The 23,366-nt window shown below is 45.4% G+C and overlaps 3 protein-coding genes and 1 long non-coding RNA gene across 13 annotated transcripts in view; 2 read left to right on the plus strand and 2 right to left on the minus strand.

Moving 5' to 3' along the window:
• LOC135378747 (E3 SUMO-protein ligase ZBED1-like) overlaps positions 1 to 1,439 on the minus strand; it is a 33,049-nt gene extending 31,610 nt beyond the window's left edge. For 2 of the 4 annotated variants that reach the window (XM_064611834.1, XM_064611833.1), the window contains exon 1: positions 1,057 to 1,439. In XM_064611834.1, the coding sequence (XP_064467904.1) occupies positions 1,057 to 1,209 (153 nt within the window). In that variant the 5' untranslated portion in view covers positions 1,210 to 1,439. The remainder of the gene's footprint in view (positions 1 to 1,056) is intronic. The other 2 variants (XM_064611836.1, XM_064611837.1) reach the window with 2 other exon arrangements.
• A 370-nt stretch (positions 1,440 to 1,809) lies between these two features.
• LOC135378749 (uncharacterized) lies at positions 1,810 to 10,636 on the plus strand. Its single transcript, XR_010418565.1, has 9 exons — positions 1,810 to 2,252; positions 5,948 to 6,017; positions 6,081 to 6,190; positions 6,613 to 6,796; positions 6,855 to 6,975; positions 7,032 to 7,165; positions 7,198 to 7,249; positions 7,470 to 7,524; positions 10,310 to 10,636. It is a non-coding gene; the product is annotated as an uncharacterized LOC135378749 (long non-coding RNA).
• Positions 7,677 to 23,366, minus strand: part of LOC135378748 (zinc finger protein 510-like) — a 34,618-nt gene continuing 18,928 nt past the window's right edge. For 5 of the 7 annotated variants that reach the window (XM_064611839.1, XM_064611840.1, XM_064611841.1 and 2 more), the window contains exon 8: positions 15,703 to 18,091. In XM_064611839.1, coding sequence (XP_064467909.1) covers positions 17,805 to 18,091 — 287 coding nt within the window. In that variant the 3' untranslated portion in view covers positions 15,703 to 17,804. Of the gene's footprint in view, positions 9,002 to 15,702; positions 18,092 to 23,366 lie in introns of those variants that run through there. The other 2 variants (XM_064611844.1, XM_064611843.1) reach the window with 2 other exon arrangements.
• Positions 12,193 to 15,575, plus strand: LOC135372615 (uncharacterized). The gene is made up of 3 exons (XM_064606135.1): positions 12,193 to 12,763; positions 12,832 to 13,039; positions 15,097 to 15,575. The coding sequence occupies exons 1-3, from the start codon at positions 12,275 to 12,277 to the stop codon at positions 15,483 to 15,485; spliced, it is 1,086 nt and encodes a 361-aa protein (XP_064462205.1). The 5' UTR covers positions 12,193 to 12,274; the 3' UTR covers positions 15,486 to 15,575.

Raw genomic sequence — 23,366 nt, forward strand, 5'->3', positions numbered from 1 at the left:
TCTGTGCACCGCTCATAGCCACATTTGCTTTGCGGCACTAACACGGAATTAATTTTTTTTTAAAATTCGGCATCGAATCTAAAATGCTTTATATGCAATGCTTTATTGTTTTTGTGTGTGTGTTTCTGATGCATAACTTACATCTTTCCGATCATTTTTGTGTCGTACCAAATTAATTAATGTTATTTATTTTAAACCGTCAATAATTTTATAATTTAATAGTAAATTTTTACTTTTGTAAAATTCCATTCATTAATCTAATTAAATGAAAAGCACCAAAGCAAATTCTACACCAAAAATGCTGTGGACCTCCCCAAAAGCAAAGAGCTCCCCTGCATCTTTCCAAACCAAAGATGGCAATTTTTTTATTTTTATTTTATCTTAGAGGTTGTAAACAAGGTAACATGGGGTGATATCATGTGAAAAGGCAGATTTTCAGGTGAAAAAGAAAACAGAAAAAGAACACAAGATGGCAAGAGGTAATGCTTCAGGTGAAGTATAGAGCATTGAACTGTGCTTGCATACGTGGTTGTGTCTGCACCCTGGAGAGTTCAGTTCTCCGGGTTCATTTATTTATTGATACCTCAAGGCATGTATTACAGATGGGAGCAGTGATAGTGTTCCGAAAATGACCAAGATTGCTTTTGATCAAATATACATGAACCCCTTCTAGCAAACCAAGGCACTGAGGGGCATCGCCGCCTCCCCGCTACTGCTGCTGGTAGAAGCGTCCTTGCCGTAGTTTAGCTCTATAATTTACCCTAGAGCGATGTGAACAAATCTACCCTGCAAAAACAACTGTTCGCAAACAGGGTTTTCGGACCGTATGTGGAAGCCCTGCTCTTCTCTTCTGACTGCAGTGCCTTAAACCCCGAACGCCGTCGTACGCGACACTGTGCATCATAGCGGCAAACCTGAGTGCGACATAAACACATAGACAACACAACGCAGCAGCTCAACAATTTTTGCCCCGCTCAAGTTTACCGTTATGGAGTTCATCCACCAACTTGCCTGTGCCTACGTAATTTTATCTGTCAGATATTATGCGCTACGTACGCTGCAAACGTAGGACGATCTCGTGGGCTGCCACTGGTCACGTTTAATTTGAGCGCACCACTTGTTCCGTCTTTCCGTCTCTCTGGGAACGCGAAATAGACGCCAGCCCTTTTTTGTGTTGTTGCTGCATTGTGGCACACAGCAACAGGGCATCCTAGTTTTGTTTTGTCATGGTCGCAGAGGAGAGTCAAAATGGCTGCTTCGACGCTCCGGACGAAACTTGCCTCTTCAAAACGATGTATTGCCTTGCATTGCCTTCATTCTTCGCGGAGGCCATCGACACAGAGCGGGCCCTCTTAGGGACAGATTTATTAGGATGTTAGTCCTCTAAGCGCTGGAGAATGCGGATTTTACAAGAGCTTTCAAACTCGCCGTACAATCGCTCTTCGCTGCCTCAAAACAGACGTGTTCGCTTATCCTTTTGCTGCGGACTGACAGGGCGTGGCGCTACTGGTTGACACAATACGCACAAAACCGCGCACATCCTCCACACTCATAACAGTACAGTACACACAGTAGGAGAACGATAACTATGTTTATTACCATGTATGCACTACCTGCACTACCTTGCAAGCACTCTTTGTTAGTGGACCATGGGCTCTTCTGCTGGGATAATCCGATAATCCTAAACGATTCACAGTTTGACTAGTAATTTCCCAGGTGTCCAGGCGGCGAACAGAAGGTTGCGTAGTTGCGTTGCGTAGCCAAGTCTAGACTAGTGAAGTCGAAGTGTCACATGCATGTGTTGTTTGTTTGTGTTTCTCATTCATGCAGAGCAAGAGGTGCAACAAATAGAACAGAATCTCCCCAAATATCGCGTAAAGGGCTTTTCGCCAGCAGTGATGCCGTGGGCAGTTCGAGGGTGTGTAAACCGTAAAACCAAGAGCAACGGCCCGGGCTGTCGCATGCACAAAATCCCGTCGAGCGAACCAGCCCGAAGCCGGTGGCTCGCATTAATTTACCGTCCGAATATTATTATACCGAACACCGACGTTCGAACATGCGGTCTACACTTCAAACCGACAGCTTACGAATCCCCCGCAAACGTCGTGAAATCTGTGGGTGCGGACTTCCGAATCTATTTGAAGCGCGGCGTTGCTCCCTCCCAAGATCTACCGGGCCAACCTGTGCAGAACGAGCGGGAGCAAATGAACACTGCAGCTGTAACAGTTGTTGGAGAGGAGACTGAGATCAAGGTATTTCTCTTGCGCAGGCGCAGTCTCCGAGATTCTTTCATTTTATTGAAGAGTCAGTTGTTTGCTGTGTGGACGGAACAAATCATACCCAGGGCCGGCGAGAGAAATTCTGGGCCCCGGGATCAGTCCTGCCTGGGCCCCATTTTTACCATCATGTTACAGTAAACGACATGTATTGTCCGAGTCCTACAGCTTGGCACAAAAGTTTACAGAACACCGGGGCGTCGCATTTCTCCGTAGGAGCGACTGCTTGCAACAAGCAGGAGCGGGCATACTTACCAACTCTCCTGGATTATCCGGGAGACTCCCGAATTTCGTTCAGTCTCCCCATTGTAAGGACGCGCCCTCCAATCTCCCTGAAAATTGGGGCCTTGGGTGTTTCTTCCCTCATTTTCCTTTAACAGCAGCGCAAACACATCCCTGAAGAATTAGACAGCCCGTAACACTTGTTATGCGGCATGACCATCCATGGCTGGAGGTCACAGCAGATCGCGTGTTTCATTATGTCCGTGTTTTTCGAGAAGATGTGCTATCGTCCCACTGTTAGTCCAGCCTCGAACAGTAGTTTCGTCTCCTCTGACGGCGCTCTCCAAACAGGTGAAGTACCTGCACGTGTTCCTCATACGTGCCTTTTCACTGGTGTTCTTGTTGAGCACGAACAGCCGCGGAGCGTAAGCAACCACGTGTGACTGCTGTTCCGGAAGATGTTGTCAAAATGTGATTAAGTGAAGCGCCACCGCTGTGGACAGACAAAGACCACCTGGTGAAAGTGGTGTTCGTGCTGTCATCATCGGTGAAATGGGTGGCACCGCACAAAATGCAACGTTGGAGAGCATGAGACGATGCGTATTACTTCCTTAGAACGCACGAGAAAAGCAAAGCGAAGAAAACAACTTTGAGACGGTGCAGCCAACCCTCTTCTGAAGTGAATATTAACTAGATTGCATGAGTCCGCCTTAGTAGGGCACTACTGTACTGAGAGATGGATAGAGCATTTGGTCACTTGTTTCTTATTTGATCTCTTCTGACGAAGAAATACTTGCTCCGTAAGCTGAAGTCCCAAGCTCTACTAGCACCTGTCCGGCATTGGGTCAGGTGGGTCCCTGAAGATGTCCGGGGCTCCATCCCCGGCTGACCCCCTCTCTCTCTCACCGGCCCTGATCATACTGGGGACTGGGCATACGGGTACCGCAGCAACTGATACTGATTCTACAGCAGTAGCATCTCCAGAAAAATGTTTCAGGTGGTGTTCTGCGTCTTTTTGGTTCTGTGGTAACTTTACGTGGGGATAGGATTTCGCTCTCAATTTCCCTCTCCCACATGCACTACTAAAGGAACTATTTCGAGAGGGGGTGGTGCATTGAACCCCCAAAAAACTCCTCTCTTTCTATGTGTTCCAGCCTCAGAACATCAGTTCCTCTCTCGTTGTACTACTGTTCTATAGGAATGGTAATGTTTAAAATTCAGCATTCCAAACGGTACGGTGGTACGGTAACTCTGGTAGAGTTAAACCGAGAATTTTGTGGAGGGCTGTAGGGCTGGTATTTTTGCTTTTTCCTGTCCTTCTCGCTGCTTTTGTTTGTCCGTGATGTGTATTCTTGTTTTAAGTAAGTAAATAAAATTTGGAATTCATTGATTCATCCATTCAGACATCAGGAACATGCCGTCTTTTCGTTCTTTCATATGTTCGACTACATTTTCTTACAACTTAGTATTTATGCTCCACAACTACATGTTACTTGTAGAAGACATGACCGTGAATTTGGGGTAAAGACGCAGACGACACACAAAGTAGACAGGATGAGATTTTGTGTGTGTCCTCTGCATCTTTACCCCAACAACAAAAACAACTTCATTCTGAGATGATGAATGTTCTATGTTGTAACTATACAGGGTGGTCGACCAACCATGACAGAAATTCATAGTAAAAAACGTAGGCCCCGGAGAGACATGCAGTCAAGGGACTTTTTCTGCCAATAACTTTTGCCACGTATTGGTAACATTTTTATTTCATTTCAGTTGATGGAAAGTTTATCTCTTGAATTGAACTCTGAAATTTCCCAAGGCAGGTTTTCTTTGCAGAACTGGGTAACCCGTGGTCATTTTACTCAGTGTAGCACACAATCCCACCCATAATGCAATGGCAATTGCTGAAATAAATTCACTGAAAATCTGTGGAAATGAGCCCTTGGCTCCGCCTCTTTTTTGACAGCTCGTAGTTTGAGCGCAAAGCTGCGAAGAAAGGAGGTTACATTGACATGCCACACGAGGGGGGAAGTGGGATTATGTGCTATACTGAGTAAAACCATACTGAGTACCATGAGGAACCCATTTCCGCAAAGAAAACGTTAGGTTGCCTTAGGAAATTTCGACGTTCAATTCAAGAAATAACTTTCTGTCAATAGACGATTTCAGAAATTGCATGGATGGCCCACCAGAGAGAGCTGTGTTGCGAAAGCCCAGCTGCATCTTGGGATTTAGTTTTCATGAGTCAGAGAGAAGAAGAAGAGCGCAAACGGTTTCGGTTTTCTCTCTCCTTCACCTCCCGCACCTTCAAGCAACAGGCGGACGAGCACGAATGCAAACCATTTCCCACAACGCATTGCGCGATGCGCGTGACTTGGGCGAAGGAGGGCCCCCGTGCGGAGCACAAGGGCAATATCTGAAATCGCCTATTGAAATGAAATAAAAATGTTACCAATATGTGGCAAAAGTTATTGGCAGAAAAAAATCCTGTTTGTGCAAAATGTTTTTTACTATGAATTTCTATCATGGTTGGTGGACCACCCTGTATGTTCTAAACTATATGTCGTGCAAGCAGTGTCTTTTTAGGTTTCTTTAGGTTTCACCCTGATTGTGATGCTATTTGTGTAGGGTGGTTGGTCAAAGTGTCCAACACTGAAGGTTGACACGAGGTACTAGCATGGCACCATCATGAACTACGACACATGAACAAACATGAGTGGTTTCAGTGCCAGTTACTAGTGAACGAAGAGTGCCGACGTGGATGGACTCGGGTTGTAAGCAACTTGCAGTCATGCAGAATCCGAGCATCATGGACGTTCATGATGCTCGCATTCGGAGACAGGTATTGTCTCGAGGCAATGACAGGCTTGGAACGGTCACGCAGTCCTTGAAGTACTAATACTTGAGACGGGCGGTCACCAGTTGGGAAGAGGCCTGGAAAATATGTCGAAGTTGCCAACAACGTCTGAAGCGGGTGACGCCGAGGACGCCCGGTGTTCGCAGTCTGTCCTTTTGAAGGTTGCTGTCGTCTGTCGCAGAATATCTTGCACGTTCTCCCTTGCCTTGATGCACAAAGCGCCGCTGCCGCCCCATATACCCACACTCCCTCTTGGCAGCTAGCTCGTGACACTGATATGTATCTTATTTAACCAAGGAGTTTCTTATAATCGGTTCTTGTCAATAACATGGGATCCTGAAAGTGGGTTTCAACTCTGAGACCCCTTTCTGTACATGTTTTTTTAATGGTAATTATCTTACGAATAAGATTTTGTGTATTCAGCTAGTATGTTTTCTTGGATATTATGAGGTAGGGTGAAGGTAGATGAAAAAGTAAAGTTAGTCCCGTTGTATTATTATGCTATAAGCCGGTTCAGACTTGAAATGAGAAACCGTTCTCATGGAGTGTACTAATAAATGACTATAGAAAAAGTTCCTAATTCATTTTGCAGGTTGAAACAACTGTGCAGAGCACTGCGCGGAGTGATACCGCAGAAACTAAAACATAGTCCTCGTGGAAAGGTAGGTGCACGTTTCGACTGGCTTTAGAACCAGAATTCTAACCTGCGGTAATTTACCCTACAGATTGTGCCTATTGTGCAGAGTACCGAGTCGCAGCGCACAGTCCTTCAAACAGAAATGGCGGCAGCGCCGGAACCTGGACACGGGCTTTTTCCAGATGTCCTTAAATCTGGGTGCGTCATGCAGAATGACCCATTTCAACAGCATCTTGTACTTATGGGCAAGGCAGCGGTTTGTCATTTTACGGTGGGGGGAATGATGGAACCTTGAGTCATGGTTTATAGAAACAACAACAGGCTGCATGAATAAACACCCAGGGCTGCTTTCAGAGAGATATAGCCCCCTGTTTAAAAAGAGTTAACGGAGGTCGACAGTCTCCTGTTCTGAAGATGGAGCCTGCATGGGCTTCGAAACGTTACAAGGTCTACTTTCTAAGTTGCTGTTTTTTTATTGTGTTGTGCTACTGGTGCAGAAAGTTCAAATATAAACTAATGTAACTTATTAGTATTTAATTTACTTATCCTTAGTATGTCCCACGAGAGATTCTTCTTTCTAAAGTTGGGTGTCACCATCATCATTCTACACTTTTTCATAGGAGCTGTTGCTGTCGTCTGCTACGGTAGTTGTACGTCCACTTCTGCACGTTCAAAATCCAAACTTCCATCGTCCATGATGCAGATCTCGCGGGCCGATTAGTAGAGCCCCTAGCAGATCGTGCGGACAGGCTTCTCATAAGGGTTGCCGATTACGGCAGGGTCGTTATAATCTAGTCGGTCATGGTACGTACACGGAACTCATCACAATGAGATGAACCTACATAGGCACTAATTCTAACAGGAGCAGACATACCCATCTCGGTCCCTTCCTGCACTGTGCAAAGATGCCTCGATGCAAGTCTGTGGCCTGCTGAAGAAAACCGTGGCAGTGCAGACATGTAAACCGAGGCGCGTTCCAAAAGGCATGTTGTCGACAGTGCATAGGAGAAGGATGGAATAAATATGGTTTCCATCTTAGGCACCCAAGCGCACCTCCACGCCAAACTCATGCGAGCCATCGGTGTACAAGAGGGCAACACTGGTAGCTCTTCTTGGGAGCAAGCACATAGCAGATCTCCCTCTCCGGATCACTGTCCTCAGCTAATGCTGGATGTGAGTTGAGGCTAGTGTGAACGCTTCCTCAGGAGAAGGCCCTACAGTAATGGCAACAATGCCTGGCTGACCCTCTGAAGCACAGTAAGTTGTGCTATGTCCACTATGTCCATGCTATGGGGGGGATTGTGGCCTATGGGTGAACAAATGTGGTATTCATCCGTCAGCGTCGTCCGTGAGCAAACTGTATTGTCGGCACAGAGCTGTATTGCACAGAGCAAACTGTATTGTCTGCACACAATCATTTTTGGGCAGTGCCAATGTATTGAAATGAAAGTAATGTTGATTTTTTTCTTGTGCACAGAAATAGCAACGGCTGCCTGAAGTTTTCGAAGGACGAAAGAACATACACCATAAAGGTGAGAAGCGTTTTTGCCTCGTTACAATATTCATACTTATTTGACAATAAGAGTTCCCAAGGCCTCACTTTTCATGCTATTCATGCCTTCAGTTTTATGCTGTAGAATAACATGAACAATCTTAAAACATATCTTTAGCTGCATGCTTTTAATACACTGTTTATAATATTGTGATCTACATATTCAATATGCAGAGCCTTGTCTCTGGATGATTGTAGATGATTACTGAGTTTTTTTGTTTTTTTTTGCAATACTAACTGTCATTATGATGCACCAAACAGCAATGCATGGAACAAACTAGGTAGTTTATGCTTTTGTAATAATATTTGTAAAAAAAAAAAAAAAAAAAAGCTTTCCAAACCGTAGCAGGGAGCACAATGCTAGCTGAGGGATTTGGCTGCAGAGGAGTGGACAGTCTCTGTAATAAACCTTTTGGTGAGTCTGAGAATTTGTCGTCTGTCCTTGTTCCGTGTCTCTCGGTCCCCTACCATGAGTGGACAGTTTGTGTCCACTCATGCGCAGATGCGTCCAAGGGACTTAGACCATTACATTCAAGACCTCACCAACACCCACACAAAAAAATTTCAGTTCTCTTGTACGTGTGTCATCTCATGTGCTCTGAAGTCCTCAGACAGAGCAAACGTGAGCGAACAGTGTCTGCACTTGAATGGCATAGCACTTGCGTGTGTGAGCTTGTGACCCTTCAGGTGTGTGAGCTGAGAAAACGAAGCGGGACAGAGGCCACATCGGAATGGCCTGACACACGCGTGCATTGACACGTGGCCTTTAAGTTGCCTGGGCTGCGCAAACGTAGCAGAACAGAGCCTGCACTTGAATGGTTTCACTGCAGCGTGCGTGCGCATGTGGCACTTTAGACTCCAAGACCGAACGTATGAGGCGCAACAGATTTGGCACCTGAATGGCCTCTCACCGTGTTGCTCCTGCATGTGGACCTCAAGTGCGTCCCTGCAAAATAATGTAGCAGAACAGAGGTTGCACTTGAATGTCCTTTCGGTATAGTGAACGACCGTGTGACGTTCCAGGGACGTCTTATTGACGAATATGCACGAGCACTGCTCACACCTGTGCAAGATCTCCCCTGCACGTTGCATCGGGCGTGACTCGGAGAACGATGCTCGAGGTCGGCAAGCGTCACACGCGTGCACCTCGCCCACGTAGGACTTGGGGTGAGCATCCCGATCGAAGTCGCTGAAGAATGTCGTCGAACACGCGTGGCACTTGAGTTTTCTGCCTCGTTCTGGGCTGTCACCTTCTTGCGCTTGTTCCTGCAGAAGTTCGCTTTCAGCAGACTCACACTTTGTTTGTCCAAGGTTATCGTTCACAGAGGGAGGGGCAGGATTGTTGCTGGCAGTTAGGCCTGCATTTGATGAGCTGGGGCTTGAAGGTTCGACGTCGAGGGAGTCTCGAGGCTCTTCTTTAATCGGAAGGACGTTCATGTCTGTAGCTGCCGCTACTTCTGAAATGAGAAAAAATGGAATTAACTAATTCGTATAAGAGTAGTGGCAACGCAACTTTTTCTGGACGGAAGCTTCCAAGAGTGAATCAACGGAACCATTGTTTCCATCAAACTACCTCCTGCAGCTCCTGCACAGCACCTGCAAGTTGAAGCCCCATAGGGGGTGCTTTTGATATCCCGAAATCCCGGGATTTTCTTACCGAAAAACCCCGGGATTTTGGGATCCCAAAACTCGTGCGGGATCCCGGGATCCCAACTCTACACAGGACCTCATGTATGGTGTGTTTTCACTGCACCATGAAATTTCCACTATCCTTGTGCAATGCCTTACAGTCACGTGCCAGGGGAATGCACTATGTCGTGACGTTCCCTCACTCTCCGACACGCGCTTTCCATGATTGGAGGAGTTTTGGAAAATGTGCAGGAGGTGTTTTGAAAAATGTGCAGGAGGAGTTTTGAAAAACACACACACACACACACACACAGGAGGCCCTGCCAACTCCACCTCGATACAAAAGGCCTGCTTATTGCCTCCTCTCCCTCCTTCGCTACGTTGACATACATAGTCAGAATTCGTCTGCTACTGTGTGTCGCCGTTCTGCGAAATCTCAATAACTCGTAAATGATTGCAGCTAACTTGGAACCTGGAGACCCGTACATGTAGGCAAAAAGTGCAACACGTTTTCCAGAAAATCAGTTTTGAGAAAGATTGGGGCTGTTTTGCACTTAATTTGCAAGTTTCGCCATTTAGTACGCGGGGACGTTCAATCGCCGCTCGCAGACGACGGCGGTTCACCTCCATGGTTGTGGCCGCTGAAAGCACGTTTGTGATTGGCTACCGCCATTGAACGCACGATCCCGATTGGCTGACTCTTAGTTTTTACGTCGCGTCGACTAGTAAGCAGGCTTTCTTTCGTTGAAGATAAGTACAGGAGACAAGCGAGCTGGTGTATACGACTGAACGGAAACATCTCCTTGAGTCTGAGGAGCAACGTAGGTGGGGAACTAGACAGGACGGACACGGGATCTTTATCTAGGTGATGTTGGGGTCCCTGCACACGTGCTGCAGGTCACCTGTCCCTGCGGTTCTTTTGCAGGAGCTGATTCTATTTGTTGCAAAACATGCCGCATCCAAATAGAGAAAAGGAAAGGGGACACACCTCAGTGCTCGAGATGAGCTTGCTGGGGGTGTTTCGACACGGAGGGAAGTTCGGCTGGTTTCTGGCATTTGAATGTTGGGAAATATCTGCCATTGTGCTTCCGTCGCAATATTTCACGTGCTGTTCCTGTTCTTGTTACTTTCCGCAGTGGACGTCGAGTACAGGAATGGTTCAATTGCTGTGAGGCGATCGTTGAAGACTTCCTGTCGCCGCTTCTATTGAACCCCTGGTGAGGAAGCCATAAGCCTAATGTTGCGCCATCTCGCCAAGAACAGCTACACTCAGCGTCTGGAACCTGTTGCATTGGCAGCCTTCCAGGCAAAATGACCACCCTTCTACACCACGTGATCCACAGCGACGAATTGTGCCACATTGGTGTACCTTCAATGCCATGCCACGTCTTGAATCAGTGGTACATGTGCGGAACTGCTGAATGAAACTGCTTTATGAATAAAATAAAGAAAAAAATGGCGTTCCTTCACGAATTTTTTGCGGACGATCTATCGAACAGATTTTTGTTCTGAAAACGGCTTTGGTATCTGGTGACCGAAGAGATCAGATGTTCTTATTGGAGCAACTTCGTAGCTTTTATAATTAAAAAGTTACTTATTGAAAGTTAATTAAGACATTGCCTTAGGAATCTGTTAATGCCCCCCTAGGGAGTGCCCTTCAGCATATGCTATATTGCAATTGATTTCATCTCGGAAAAAGTGATTGATGTATTTTTAAAAAATCTGTTCACACTTAGCGTGGACACCCTGTATTTGCTTCCATTACATAATACATCACATTACAATACATAATATATATATTTTTTTAGATTATACTATCAACACTACCCTAGCGCTTCAGAAACAGAGGTTGCTTCCGAAATATATATAAATATTATATAATATATAGTATAATATATAAATATATAAAAAATAATATATAAGTATAGAGTTATGTGAACTACACAATTTCATACATGTAACAGGTGCAAATTCCCTTCAGGCAAACACATAACATTTTGTTTTACGTTTAATTTTCCTGCTTGTTGCTCACAGCCTTTCAATCGTGAAAACAGTTCACCAGCATGGCGAACGACTTGTCCAAAATAGTGACAAGGAAGTAATTGTGAAAGTACAACTATAAAACAAATTCTGAAAATACACCTATAGCTTTGCTTGTCACGGGCTAATTAGCTCTCCGACTGAACAGAATTCCGTGCAAACGCTCCTTATTATTTTGGTAGTCATCTGCACACTATTAGATCTGCATTTCGCAAAAGCATATACCTTGCTTAGACAGTGGAGGAATCTTCTGCCTCATTCAAAAGGTAGGTTCATAAACCGAATCCTGGATCAAAATGTCAAGCAACAGACCCTCTGGGAACGTCTGGTGATCAATGATCCATGACGCTTTCAGGTGCACGGGATAGTGCATCAGCAATATTTGTCAATACCCATGCAAGTTCAAGTGCTTATATTATCATTATTTTTTTATTGATTACCTATTATTTAGTTCACTTTTTATCCTGGGGAAATCGGAGGAAGGAATGGTGACCTTTGCAAAGTACATGCAACACAGAATTAAACAAGAAGGAAAGAACTAGATATAATAATTAGTTAATAATTACTAATATAATAACTAGTTTGTACTGTGTACCCGTTCCGCTATCATGCTGCTATCTGCTATGTCATGTTTCATTGGTTTTGCTGTTGTTTTGGTTTCGGTTTTGTTAGCGGCCCTTCTTCCCGGCATGCTATTCGCGCATTCTCCCTCGACAGGTGCTAGCAGACGACAGCCGTGCTGCGTTTGGCTGTCTACTGTGTAGGAAAGCGCACTTGACGTCTAATATACAGTCGCAATAAAAATAAATATCGAGGTTCTATATTGGGGAATTAAAGAGTTTGAGGGTCGGAGGCTGAGTGCCTTCATGGCCATCAAGACCCGAGCGGAACGGTGCGCGGACTTTTAGCGAAAAATGTTCCCCTTTCCGCTCCAGCGGAGCCCGGAGACGACGCCACCTACATGCGTGAGCCTAAACTAAACGGTAAACAGACACAATCAAATCCTGTTGTCAGCGCGTTGTAAACAAGGCGTTCGTCGTTGTCACGGCGTGTTGTGCACCATGCCAAAGAGGCGCAGGCGAAGTATACTCGAAGACCCCATCCTGCTCTCTGAATTGACACTGTCAGAAATCGAAGATCTATTGCTTCTGGAGATCCTCGATGATGTGCCGCGGCCGCGGCGAGATCCGCTTTCAGCGTGCGGGCTGTTGAGCATAGATCAGATGGATTCCGGACTGTTTCACACATACTTTCGCTTCGAGAAAGACCACATACGCAGACTCCAGAGCGCGTTACACATACCCGCAACAGTGCTCACTGCCCAGAAGGTTGTCATACCTGGAGACGAAGCGCTGTGCATAACGTTGCGTCGCTTGGCCTACCCAAACAGGCTGCGCGAGTTGGAGAAACTTTTCGGGCGCCACTACTCCACCATTTCGTCCGTAACGAACACAGTTTTGTCGCACATAGACGAAAAATTCTTTCATCTTCTGCAGGACGCTAATAACCACGCCTGGCTTAACCTAGATGCGCTGAAGCGTTTCTCGCAGGTAAGCCGGAAAATATATGTGGCCGATTCTTAATTTGTCACGTGTAATGCGCTGTTTTGCTTGTCCAGGCCGTGCATTGCAAGGGAGCACCTCTGGAGAATTGTTGGGGTTTTATTGACTCCACAGCGCGAGCCATCTGCAGGCCGTCGAAAGACCAGAAGCTATATTTCTCCAAGCAGAAGCGCTTTCACGCCCTTAAATACCAGGCTATCGTGTGTCCAAACGGAATCATCTGCCAACTGGATGGACCGTATGCGGGCAGCAAACATGACAGTGGTCAGTACGCAATAATGCCACGTTCCTCTTTTAATTGTTTTCATAAAGTGTCTATAAATCGCAGGTTCTTTACCATTCTTGCCCCATTCACCCATTTTGCCACCTGTCAAAGCATTATTGTACCCCCCCCCCCCCCTACACACGTATATAATGACTGAAAAGTAATACGGAATGACATATAAAAATTGAAAGTACTCGATGGTTTCTTGCAAGTTTCTTGAAAGCATTATTTGTTGCACTGGATATTTCCTCCAGATAGCCACTTGAGTACCACGTCTACGTGTAGGAACCGTGGTGACATACCGTCGAGGCGTACCTGGAGAGGGAGACCCTAGAGCACTGAACGGGCCGAATTCTTAGACCCGGGCCCGGCCCGACGACTCCATATCTGGCCCGGCCGAGGCCCAAAGAATTTTTAGGTTTCCCGGCCCAGGGCCCAAGCTAGAGAAATGTATAGGCTACTCGGCCCTGCTCAGCCCTGCCTAGTGTAGCGGGTTCTAAAAGTTCATGGTGGCTAACTAATAGTGGGGTAACACGGGCTTCGGCGCGACCCAGGCCCAGCAGTGTACGGGCCTGACTCGAGCCCATAACGGTCAAGCCAGCCAAGGCCGGCAAAAAAGGCTTCACCCGGCCCGGACCGCAGGCCGGGTAAGCCCCAGCTCGTACGGTGCACTGTGAGAGGCTTCTCTCCTATGAATTAGACTCTAGTATGAATGATGTATTATGCGTAGGGTTCTTCGTTTTCGGGTTTTATGATTTTTTTAATTCGGGGGGGGGGGGGGAGCGAGTGCCATTTACACACGAGAATTCAGGGAGATATCGGGCACTGCTATCGCCGTTTGATATATCATCGGGGAATTTTCAGGCGAAACGAAAGGCATACGAAACAAGCCACTGCTGTGACACTGGGACAAGAAACAAAAACCTTTATATTTCCGCTCGGAACCGAGGCAGTTAATGGCAGCGGTGTTCAAACACTTGCTCGAGCTCCACAAAAGCTTGTCTTTGGCCTCTATAGGAGGGAATTATAAAAGGAGAACAAATAGGTTGTCACGAATAGCTCTCTTTGCTGATATTATGATCCACTTTTCCGATGATTTACCTAGAACGACAAGTTGAAGGACCGCAAGGACTTCGGGTAGGTATCGGGTTTTACCCGAATTCTGGAAAACTTGTTCAGGGGGAACTATCGCGAAAAATCGGATTTAACTCAAAAACGAAAACCCTAATTATGCAGAGTGCCTGCAAGGGTCACTCAAAGACTTTACACGGTGGCATCCCGCCCCCACATCGGGAAGTATCACCTATATACACCTTCCCGCACTTGAATCAAATCCCGTTAAAGTGCGGGAAGGTGTATATAGGCGGGACTTCCCGACGTGTTAATACAAGATTAAAAGCACGTCATTTGAACGTATCTAACAAGCATACAGTACCTTGGGGGAACATTTTGCCACGTGTGTTGTGTGCGAAGCATTATTTACTCACGCCAAGATTATTTTTAAGAGCAGTTAATCAGGTTGTCTGTTGTAGAGCAAGGCGGTAGAGATAAGAAAAGCGGGTTCAAGTTGTATCAGCAACCCCTCTGTGTTCTTTTCCGATAAGGCGATGAACTTTCTGGTGACCAAAGTGCTGCCCGGCAGTTCTGGAATGCTCCACAGAAGGAGGAGGAGAAGGGAATGAGGGTATTTTTGTATTATAAGCGGGGATGCTTCACAAATCTTTGGTTGGCAGTAGAGTCAACACTACCTAGAAAGTTTAGAGGAATATCCTAAGAATCACGTGTTGTTTCATGCGAGTGATCATGAAAATCCTGTAAAAATTTGCCTCACAACGTCGCAACACGGAATTCCCGACACCCTGCCATGAAACTCTCTGTGCATGAATGGGGGTGGGGGGGACGTTGTGCCCCAGCCCCCTCCGGCAGATTGAAAACTCTCCGCCTATGGTTGGTACAGTGCTGTGTTTGTTTCATCCTTTGTCTCTTTCACTGTCCCCTCGCACTGGGGGTTTCTATCCCTTTTTTAAAGTACTTTTTGCTCGTGCACTCCTTCCAGGTTTTCTCGGGGAAGCATACCCCAAGCTTGAGCAACTTGTCCAGGGACATGGCTACTGCGTTTACGGAGGCCCCACTTATCCTCCGAGGCCCCTCCTGCAGAAACCTTACGTGGGCTCTTCCCTGAGTGAGCAGCAGAGTGCCTTCAACGAAGCCATGAGCTCCGTAAGACAGGCCGTGGAGTGGGGTTTCGGAAAAATCGCCGGACTCTTCGCGTTCGTGGACTTCAGGGAGAATCAGAAGCTTCACAGACAGAAAGTGGCACGGATGTACAAAGCGGGTGCCCTCCTTGCAAACTGTCACACCTGCCTGTACGGCTCTCAGGTGTCGAGGTACTTCGGCGTCGACCCTCCGAGCCTTGAGGATTACCTGACCCCCGGAGTAAAGTGACAGCTATCAACGGACATCAGTGCATTCAGTTTATTGCAGTGAAGGAATTCAATAAAACTCTTAGTAAGAGGCAACATACACAATGTCACAATTAAAGACTATCCTTGCATTTGCTGACCAAGAACAAGGGAGGCTCCGCCTCCTGGATGCGGCCAATAGGAGGACGCGGAGGGGAGGCACTTTCAAAGCCTCTGCTCTCGCTTAAGAGATGGCGCGGCATCACTGTTGTTTAGCGTATCGTGAGGCTTCAGCAATGGCGCACCTATCTAACCAGCGGCTGAACGACGCTTGGGCAAGAGTGTAGCTACCGTTATTTCGCCTGCAACGAGGCTCCTGCCATGGCGCACCAATCTAGCCAACGGCCTCGCAGTCTGTCAACATGGGAACGAGGCCAAACGGGAGTCGAGCATACGCCGGTTAACAGACTGCAAATCCGTTAGTAATACATCTGTCTGACGGGCACATATACGGCCCTTAAAGTTACGGCATTAAGGAACGGCCGTAACTTGCATACGGCCCTAAGCTCCGGTGTGTTGCCAGACGGTACCCGTGAAGGCATTTTGTCGATGATGTCCACGTCGATAAACGAGTCTGTGAACGTTGAATGTAATGTAGCGAAATCACACTTTTTCTTACTGAAAGTACACGAAAACAACATTTTGTTGGTATTTTCAAAATACAACAGCAAACTATATTTGCTTTCAAGTGCTTCGGATATTTTTTTTGAGTGGCGTCTGACTTTTTGGATGCAGACGACACGGCGCAATGCCGCGTGCAGTGGTTCGAGGGTGTAACTACAAACGTAGCACTTGTACAGATGGGATAAAAAGCAAAGCAAAATGCAAAGACGCCAGAAAAACACGAAAAAAAAAAAAAAGATGACAATATTACGTCGGGTAAAAAGCGTTTTATTTCGAATTGAATTAAATGTGCTAAATCCTGTTTACAGCATGCTTGGTAACGAGGCTTAGGCAGTCTCGATGGAATGCCGTAGACTGTCTCTCTGGGAACGCCATTGCCCTTCTACCTCAGTTTTGTCGCAAAGGCCTTCTGGCAGGAAGTTAGTGACAGTATACATTTACGGCCATGACCGTTAAGGCTGTATATGTGCCCGTCTGACAGGGGTATTAGATTGGTGCGCCACGGCAGAAGCCTCGTGACACATGAAACAATGGTAATGCTGCGCCATCTCTTAGGCGAGAGCAGAGGCTTGGGATGTGCCTGCCCTCCGCGTCCTCCTATTGGACCGCATCCAGAAGGCGGAGCCTCCCTCGCTCTTGGTAAACAAACGCGAGGATGGTCCAATTAAATCCCCTAGCTTTCCACATTGGAAAATTTACTCTTCCGCGAAGTGGGCTTTACAAATCTGCGGGCAAGAGACAACGAGGAAAAAAAGTGCAGCATTCACTGAAGATCGCACACAAACCTATCCGGTTTTCCAGCCTTTTGTAACTTTTCAGTGTTCAAAGAAAACCAGACCCAGTTCTGTCAATCTCCCTCCAAGCACTGCTGCTGTTAAATTTCCTGTCGTCACGGCACATTCAGTTGTGTAAGTGCCAGCATTGTCAGGCGTTGCAGCCACGACTGATCGGGTTTGACGCACAAAAATGTTGCGGATCAGTTCAAATCCTTACATACTGTAATTTGACACGTATAAGGAGGGAGAGGAGGCAATAAGCAGGCCTTCTGTACCTAGCTGGCGTTGCCACGGAGCAGAATCCAATGGATTCTGCTCTGAGCAGAGCCAATGGATGAGCAGAATCCAATGGATTTGGAGTAGAATCCAATGGATTCTGCTCCAAATCCAAATTGGAATCCAAATCCAATTGGAATCCAAATCCAAATGGAATCCACATCCACAACTGGAATTCACCGTAAGATACAAGCTACGTCCTTTTCACTTGCACTCCTTTGCACCCAGTGCGAGAGAGCTGCAGCTTTGCATTCTTTTCTCAGAATGCAACCGGCGCCCCTGCTACCTTTGCATTCTTTACAAAGTGCCACTTGCTCCATTTCTCCAACAAAAAGTGTGCTAGAAACTGAAATGCAACAGGGTGAGGTTCTGCATTCACCATTCTTTTCATGTCAAGGAATGGCCGCACCGGTCGGGCAACCGTTTCCACTTCAGTTGTACCCTCGGTAGAAAACGTGAAACAAGGCAGCACCCTCTGTGTTGAAAAGAACGCAGCTACAGAATATTATGCGAAAAACGGACAACTCTGAAGGCAACCTGCTGCCTCTTAGACATTGTCTATTGTCAATGTCTGTTGTCAGAGACATTGTCTATTTTGCGGGTTTGCGGAAAGCTAGGGACCCTAGTCACGTTGTGTCTTTTCCCTTCAACAGGTCCGCAATTTTTCTCTGCTGCTCTTGAAAGAGCCTCTCCATCTGCTCCAGGATCCTCTGGCGGTCTTCCGCGCGGCAGGAGACTTCGAAGCGGTGCTTCCGTTCCTCTAACTCCAGCTTTCTCTCTTCGAGGGCGAGACGCTTCTCGTCGTATTCTATCCTCCTCCTTTCAAGATCTAGCTCTCTCTTCCTTATCTCGAATTCGTGCATTTCGCGTCTCGTGAGCAGCTCCAACCCCACTGTCTGCAGACGTCGATGAGCTGTAATGTAATAAAATGAGTCAACATGTTGCCATTGAGACTTCAGGTCATGACCTACTACATTATAACGACCATGTCATAATCTGCAACCCCTGTGAGGAGCTCGTCCGCACGATCTACTAGGGGCGCTACTCATCGGCCCACGATATCTACATCATGATTGGATGGTGGGACATTAAATTTTGAACGCGCAGAAGCAGATGTACGACTAATGTAGCAGACGACAGCAACAGCTCCTATGAAAATGCGTAGAATGATGATGATAATTCTTTTGTAATGAAAATAAAATGTAACGAAGAGAGAGTTTGGCAGCTAAACTTTGATATGTTAAAAAGTCATAAAAATTGTCACTTGGCTTTGTTCTCTGTCGATAAATTTGTTAAAATGGAGAAAAAAGCTGTCCGTACCGCCTTCGTAGCAACATGTCTATGCAAGTTTGTCTAGCCTTGTAACAGCAGGAACTTTGTTGCAATATTTATTTCGCTGTGTTTTACAATTTACGAGCATAGCATAGCCTACTGACAAAGCCTTCCAGCGTCTGCTGTTCCTGAGATATTTTTTACGTAGTAACACGCCATTCCCTGGTGACGCCTACCGTATATTTTTCTGCCTGGTATCTGCTGTCGGCTTGAAGCCTGGACACATTCTTTGTACACCGTGGGCAGGTCTGCCTTCAAAGGCTTGTTAAAGGTCAGATATGCCGATTTTGAAGTGCCGCAGAACTGAGCGATACTCGCGCTGTGTGTTCATTACCGAACACTGAATATGTGTGCGAAATATCTTGCTCTGACTGTTCGTAGTTTTTTAGAAAACTGTTTTTTTAGTTCCCACGCCCGGCCGTCAGACCGTCGGCAAACCCTGCGCACGGGCGCACCGACGTCACTACTCTCGGTTTATCTGTCTTTGGCTTGGCATGGACTCTTGGCTTGGCCGCTTGGCTTCTTTCATTTCATCCTCTGTGCATCGTACATAAGCGAACAGCTGTTATGTTGTTGCTAAGCCGGAAACAAAGCATGTGAATATTTTTTTTGGCACGACGTCGTTTGGAAAGTGCACTTCCTTGTACTGACCTTGCCTTTTATGGGCTGGAGCGATATGATTCGTGAATATGCCACGGCGAAGTTGTCGAAGATGCGACGGTGCTACGCTGTTAGAACAATTCATCGGAGCATTCAAGTGTTACCTATTATAAGCTGCCAAAAGACCAAGCAGTACGAAGCTCTTGGCTGACAGTGGTGCCTGCTAATTTCCGCTGCAAGGATTTCGTTCACGAATGTTATCATAGGTTACGCGCGACTCCAGAGGCAATTTGGAATCTCGGCACGAAATCGTCTAATGAAAATCTGAGGTGCCCGACGCACAACATTTTGAACGTGTCACGGAGGATCCAGGCAAAAAACGAGAGCAAAAAAGGTAAGTCGAGGTTCAATATAAAAAGTAGCAAGCTTAATGAATCGATTGCGCAGCTGTCCTACTGCGCTTACTCTGATATGACCACGATTAGCAACACAATAGTATTGATAATCTAACTTCTGAATTATCACAGCTGCACGCTGAAGGCGGAAATGAAGCATGATCTGGCTTTCATCTGGTGCATGAAGAAATTGATGACACATTAGTTGCAGTCTACCTCCACCAACAGGTATGACAATGTGATGTTATAATTTGAGTATTCACCTATGCTCAACTTTTCATGTGCACTCACATGCAGACATCTTGACACCACTTTTAAATCTGCCTTCAAAGTTACAACTTGTGCTTTCAGGGTGGAAAACAAAGGTCGCCATTCCGATTAGCTGCTATCTCCCAGTTCAAGCACTTTTGCTGTCTGGACACTGGTTCCTGTGGATGGGGTGTTACAAGCTTCACTGTCTGATATAGAAGGTACGTTACATTAGTTCAGTTAATTTGTCTTTTGCATATTTTTGTTGCTGTTAGCTGGATTACTGTTGGACATACAATCCTTTGACACACAGAAGCTGATGTCGCCTCTGATAACGTTTTAGAATTTTCAGTGTCATCAACGTCCGTTGAGGAAGGTGCCTTTACTATCTGTGAATCTTTAATTAAGAATAGCCCAGAATTCATGTTAACATTGTCTACTCTTATTAATTCACTGTCTGTGTTCTGAGAGCTAAGAAAAATGGAAACTATTTATTTGTCACAGCTTCATACTGGATGTGGTACTTGCTTGACATGTAAGCTAAAATACCTGGATTCTACAATAATTGTGTTTAACTTGGTGCATTACCGTGGGCAATGCCACATTCACTACATTTTTAGTGGGTCCGGTGCACAAATACTGTGTGTATACTGCATACATACAGACATACTGTTCGATAGGCAAAAATACCTGAGCAGTGCTGTGTAGTCTTTTTACCCAAAGTCCATACTCTTACTGCAAAGTCACAGTACGTAGAACAGCAATGTGCAGGTATGCTGCGATAGAGATTCACAACAGAAAGAAGACTGTTGAGAGCATCTAAATTTTAATGAGACGAGACTTTCGTGCACAAGGCTGCTCTTGTTAATGTCTAACATGAAGTTACAAAATCCCAGCATATATAAAACATGTTGTAATGTAGAGAGTGAGGATTGGTACAGATACAAAAATAATTATACAATCATATATAATAAAATAAAAAGGGGGTACAACTCCCCCCTCAACTCAACTCGACAACTCAACAACTCTACTTATGCTCTACCTTACAGCATGTCTTATATATTCTGGAATTTTGTAACTTGATGTTAGACATCAAGAAGTACAGCCTTCTGTGCAAAAGTCTTCTTTCTGTTGTGCACAATCATTATACAGTAAATACGACTATCCATTTCTAGTCATTAAATGCTTTTTTTTTTTTTCTGCAGTGATGAGCATCTATAAGGACACATGCCAGAAAGGGAGTCTCTTTGGAATGACAAACCCTCATCACCTCATGAGGATACAATGGTTGACGAATGGTTCTCAAGCACATCGAAACTTCAACAAATAATTCATGAAAAAGCCAGTCAGTACTAGCTACTACAGGAATTGAACGTGGACCCTCCTGCTACCAGTCAGAGATGTTACATTTCAGACGCTCATTGACTTTTGGTGAATTACTTGTTGACTTTCTCCCAAGATTGAGCTTGCCACAGCTCACTTGCCTATCTGTTAATGTTGTGGCGTGTGTTGCATTTTTCTCTTTGTGTGTTCCAGACTCAGAACGGTTAATTTGGATCAGGTCAGGTACATTTCATTTAGACATGGCAAACATAAAGTGGTGTATCTCAACACAACTTAGCAGTGGCCTTCATGCATTACTGCACACAAACACAGGACACACACACACAGGACAGACACAAACACGTCCCTTTGTGTTCCCTAGTCTCGGGGTTTTACATATGCATCATCTTCACCAGCTCGCTTGCTTCCTAGCCATTTTTTCTGCACATTGTTCACTCTACTTTTATCGTGTGCTATATAATCTTGTTCAAGTTCTGTCAAACGACGTGTAATGCTATAAAAAAATTCAGGACACTGTGGGTTGAATGGTAGCGCATGAATGCAGGAAGGAAACTGTCATGTTATGGCAAGTGTTTACATATTGTACATTTAACTACTAATTTTATTGGTTAGCTTTCGCCGGCGTATCATGTCAAGCCATGTTATATTAATTTGGAACACGTTCTTCTTAGTAGCCAGAGCAGCTGATAGACAGTGAGAACATAGCACTGTGTGTTTGTCTTTTCCACCGCAGCCCTTGGGTTTCCTCCCTGATGGCTACACATGTCAGGGATAGGTTTCAGAACCAGTAGTTCCCGCCAAGTGTGAATTGCTTTTCAGGGGATCATCACGCTGGCAGATGAAGCGTATGGTTTAAATTATTTGCAGGACAGGAATTGCGTAGCTTCACACAAATACTATATCTACGACGTAAAAGTGTTTTCAAATCTAGCTTTTTTGTGTTCCTGACATTATCGCACAAGATGTAGTATCCACTATGATCCTTTATATGGGGGGTATGTACAGTGCAATCAACAGATGCTATTTACAAATCTGTGTTTTCTACTGTGTTGAAATGGGGTAGTTTGTATCTGAGAGCCATAGTGAAACACAGGCAGCCAAGGACAGAGTTTTGATGCCCTCGAGAAACATGGCAACACATTGCAGGGACTCTGGATGCTGCCTAAATTTCCAGAACACACAGCTCAAGGCAGCGGTTAAATAACAAGACAGTTGCAAGCAGTGTAAGACAAGTGTAAGCAGTCCGCTGTTGGATTTGCTTCTGTCCCAGATATGTTATCTCAAAGGGAACGCACGGACACACTCAGAATGATACTAGGACTGCCTGTGAAATAGAATGAGGAGAGGGGCCCTTTTTCTTGTCTGTTATTCTATTGGTTAAATTGTCATCTGCTTAGCAGCACATATGTGTATATTCCAGAGTCTGCTAATAAATATATCAGTTGAGAGCTAGCAGTCGCATTGTAGATGTCTCAACCTGTCCTTGGCTGCTTGTGTTTCACGATGGCCATGCTTGCTATTGCAAAAACAGAAAACAAAAACGACGATAGAAAAACACGAAAAGAGCGACCTAAAAAGCTGCCTGTTCTAGTGCTCACATGGAGGCAATGCAATGAGGTAACATGTTCCATTCATGAACTGTGGATAGTAGTACATAGCACAACGACAATCGATTATTCAGATTTTACTTGAAGTACTTTGTTTTTTTTTTTTAGCTTTGTTTGCACAGTCTATTATTGGAGCTTTATATGATTCCCCTCTTGAGATACTGATGCTGTGCAGTTTGCAGTTTGTTAATTTTGAAACTGTACTATGCTGAGGTACAAAAACCAGAATTGTCATATCTGCATTTGAGCACATAGGAATAATTTGAAGTACTTTCCTTCTTGACATTAATATTTGCACCAGGTCACAACATTGTTGATTGATGGAAAATGTCAATAAATATATTTATTTGCTTGCCAAACAATGCACAAATGTCTTCTTTTCTAGTGAGATACTCCCTGTTCACCAGACATAAATGTGGAAAAGTTAAAGGGGCACAATGATGGTAGAGTCTAGCATTGCTTTTTGCCACTTCACATATATTCACTGTTACTCGTGTGCACATGTAGGAATAGGAAGGCAGAGCATCCGCATAAAAAATTTCGCATGCAGCCACACATATAGTTCAGAAGATTAATTGGATGATGTCCAAGCATATATAATTGTGCTTCATGTGCAATGAGTATGCTAACGGATTGCTTCCATGAAGCCTTTTTATTTATT

This window comes from Ornithodoros turicata, chromosome 1, assembly GCF_037126465.1.
Source record: "Ornithodoros turicata isolate Travis chromosome 1, ASM3712646v1, whole genome shotgun sequence".
NCBI classification, from domain to species: domain Eukaryota; kingdom Metazoa; phylum Arthropoda; class Arachnida; order Ixodida; family Argasidae; genus Ornithodoros; species Ornithodoros turicata.

Bases quoted from the DNA above. Each gene is read 5' to 3' on its own strand.
- LOC135372615 (XM_064606135.1), top strand. From the start codon at position 12,275: ATGCCAAAGAGGCGCAGGCGAAGTATACTCGAAGACCCCATCCTGCTC. The intron at 12,764-12,831 runs GTAAGCCGGAAA...TTGCTTGTCCAG, and splicing joins CGCTGAAGCGTTTCTCGCAG to GCCGTGCATTGCAAGGGAGC. The intron at 13,040-15,096 runs GTCAGTACGCAA...CACTCCTTCCAG, and splicing joins GGGCAGCAAACATGACAGTG to GTTTTCTCGGGGAAGCATAC.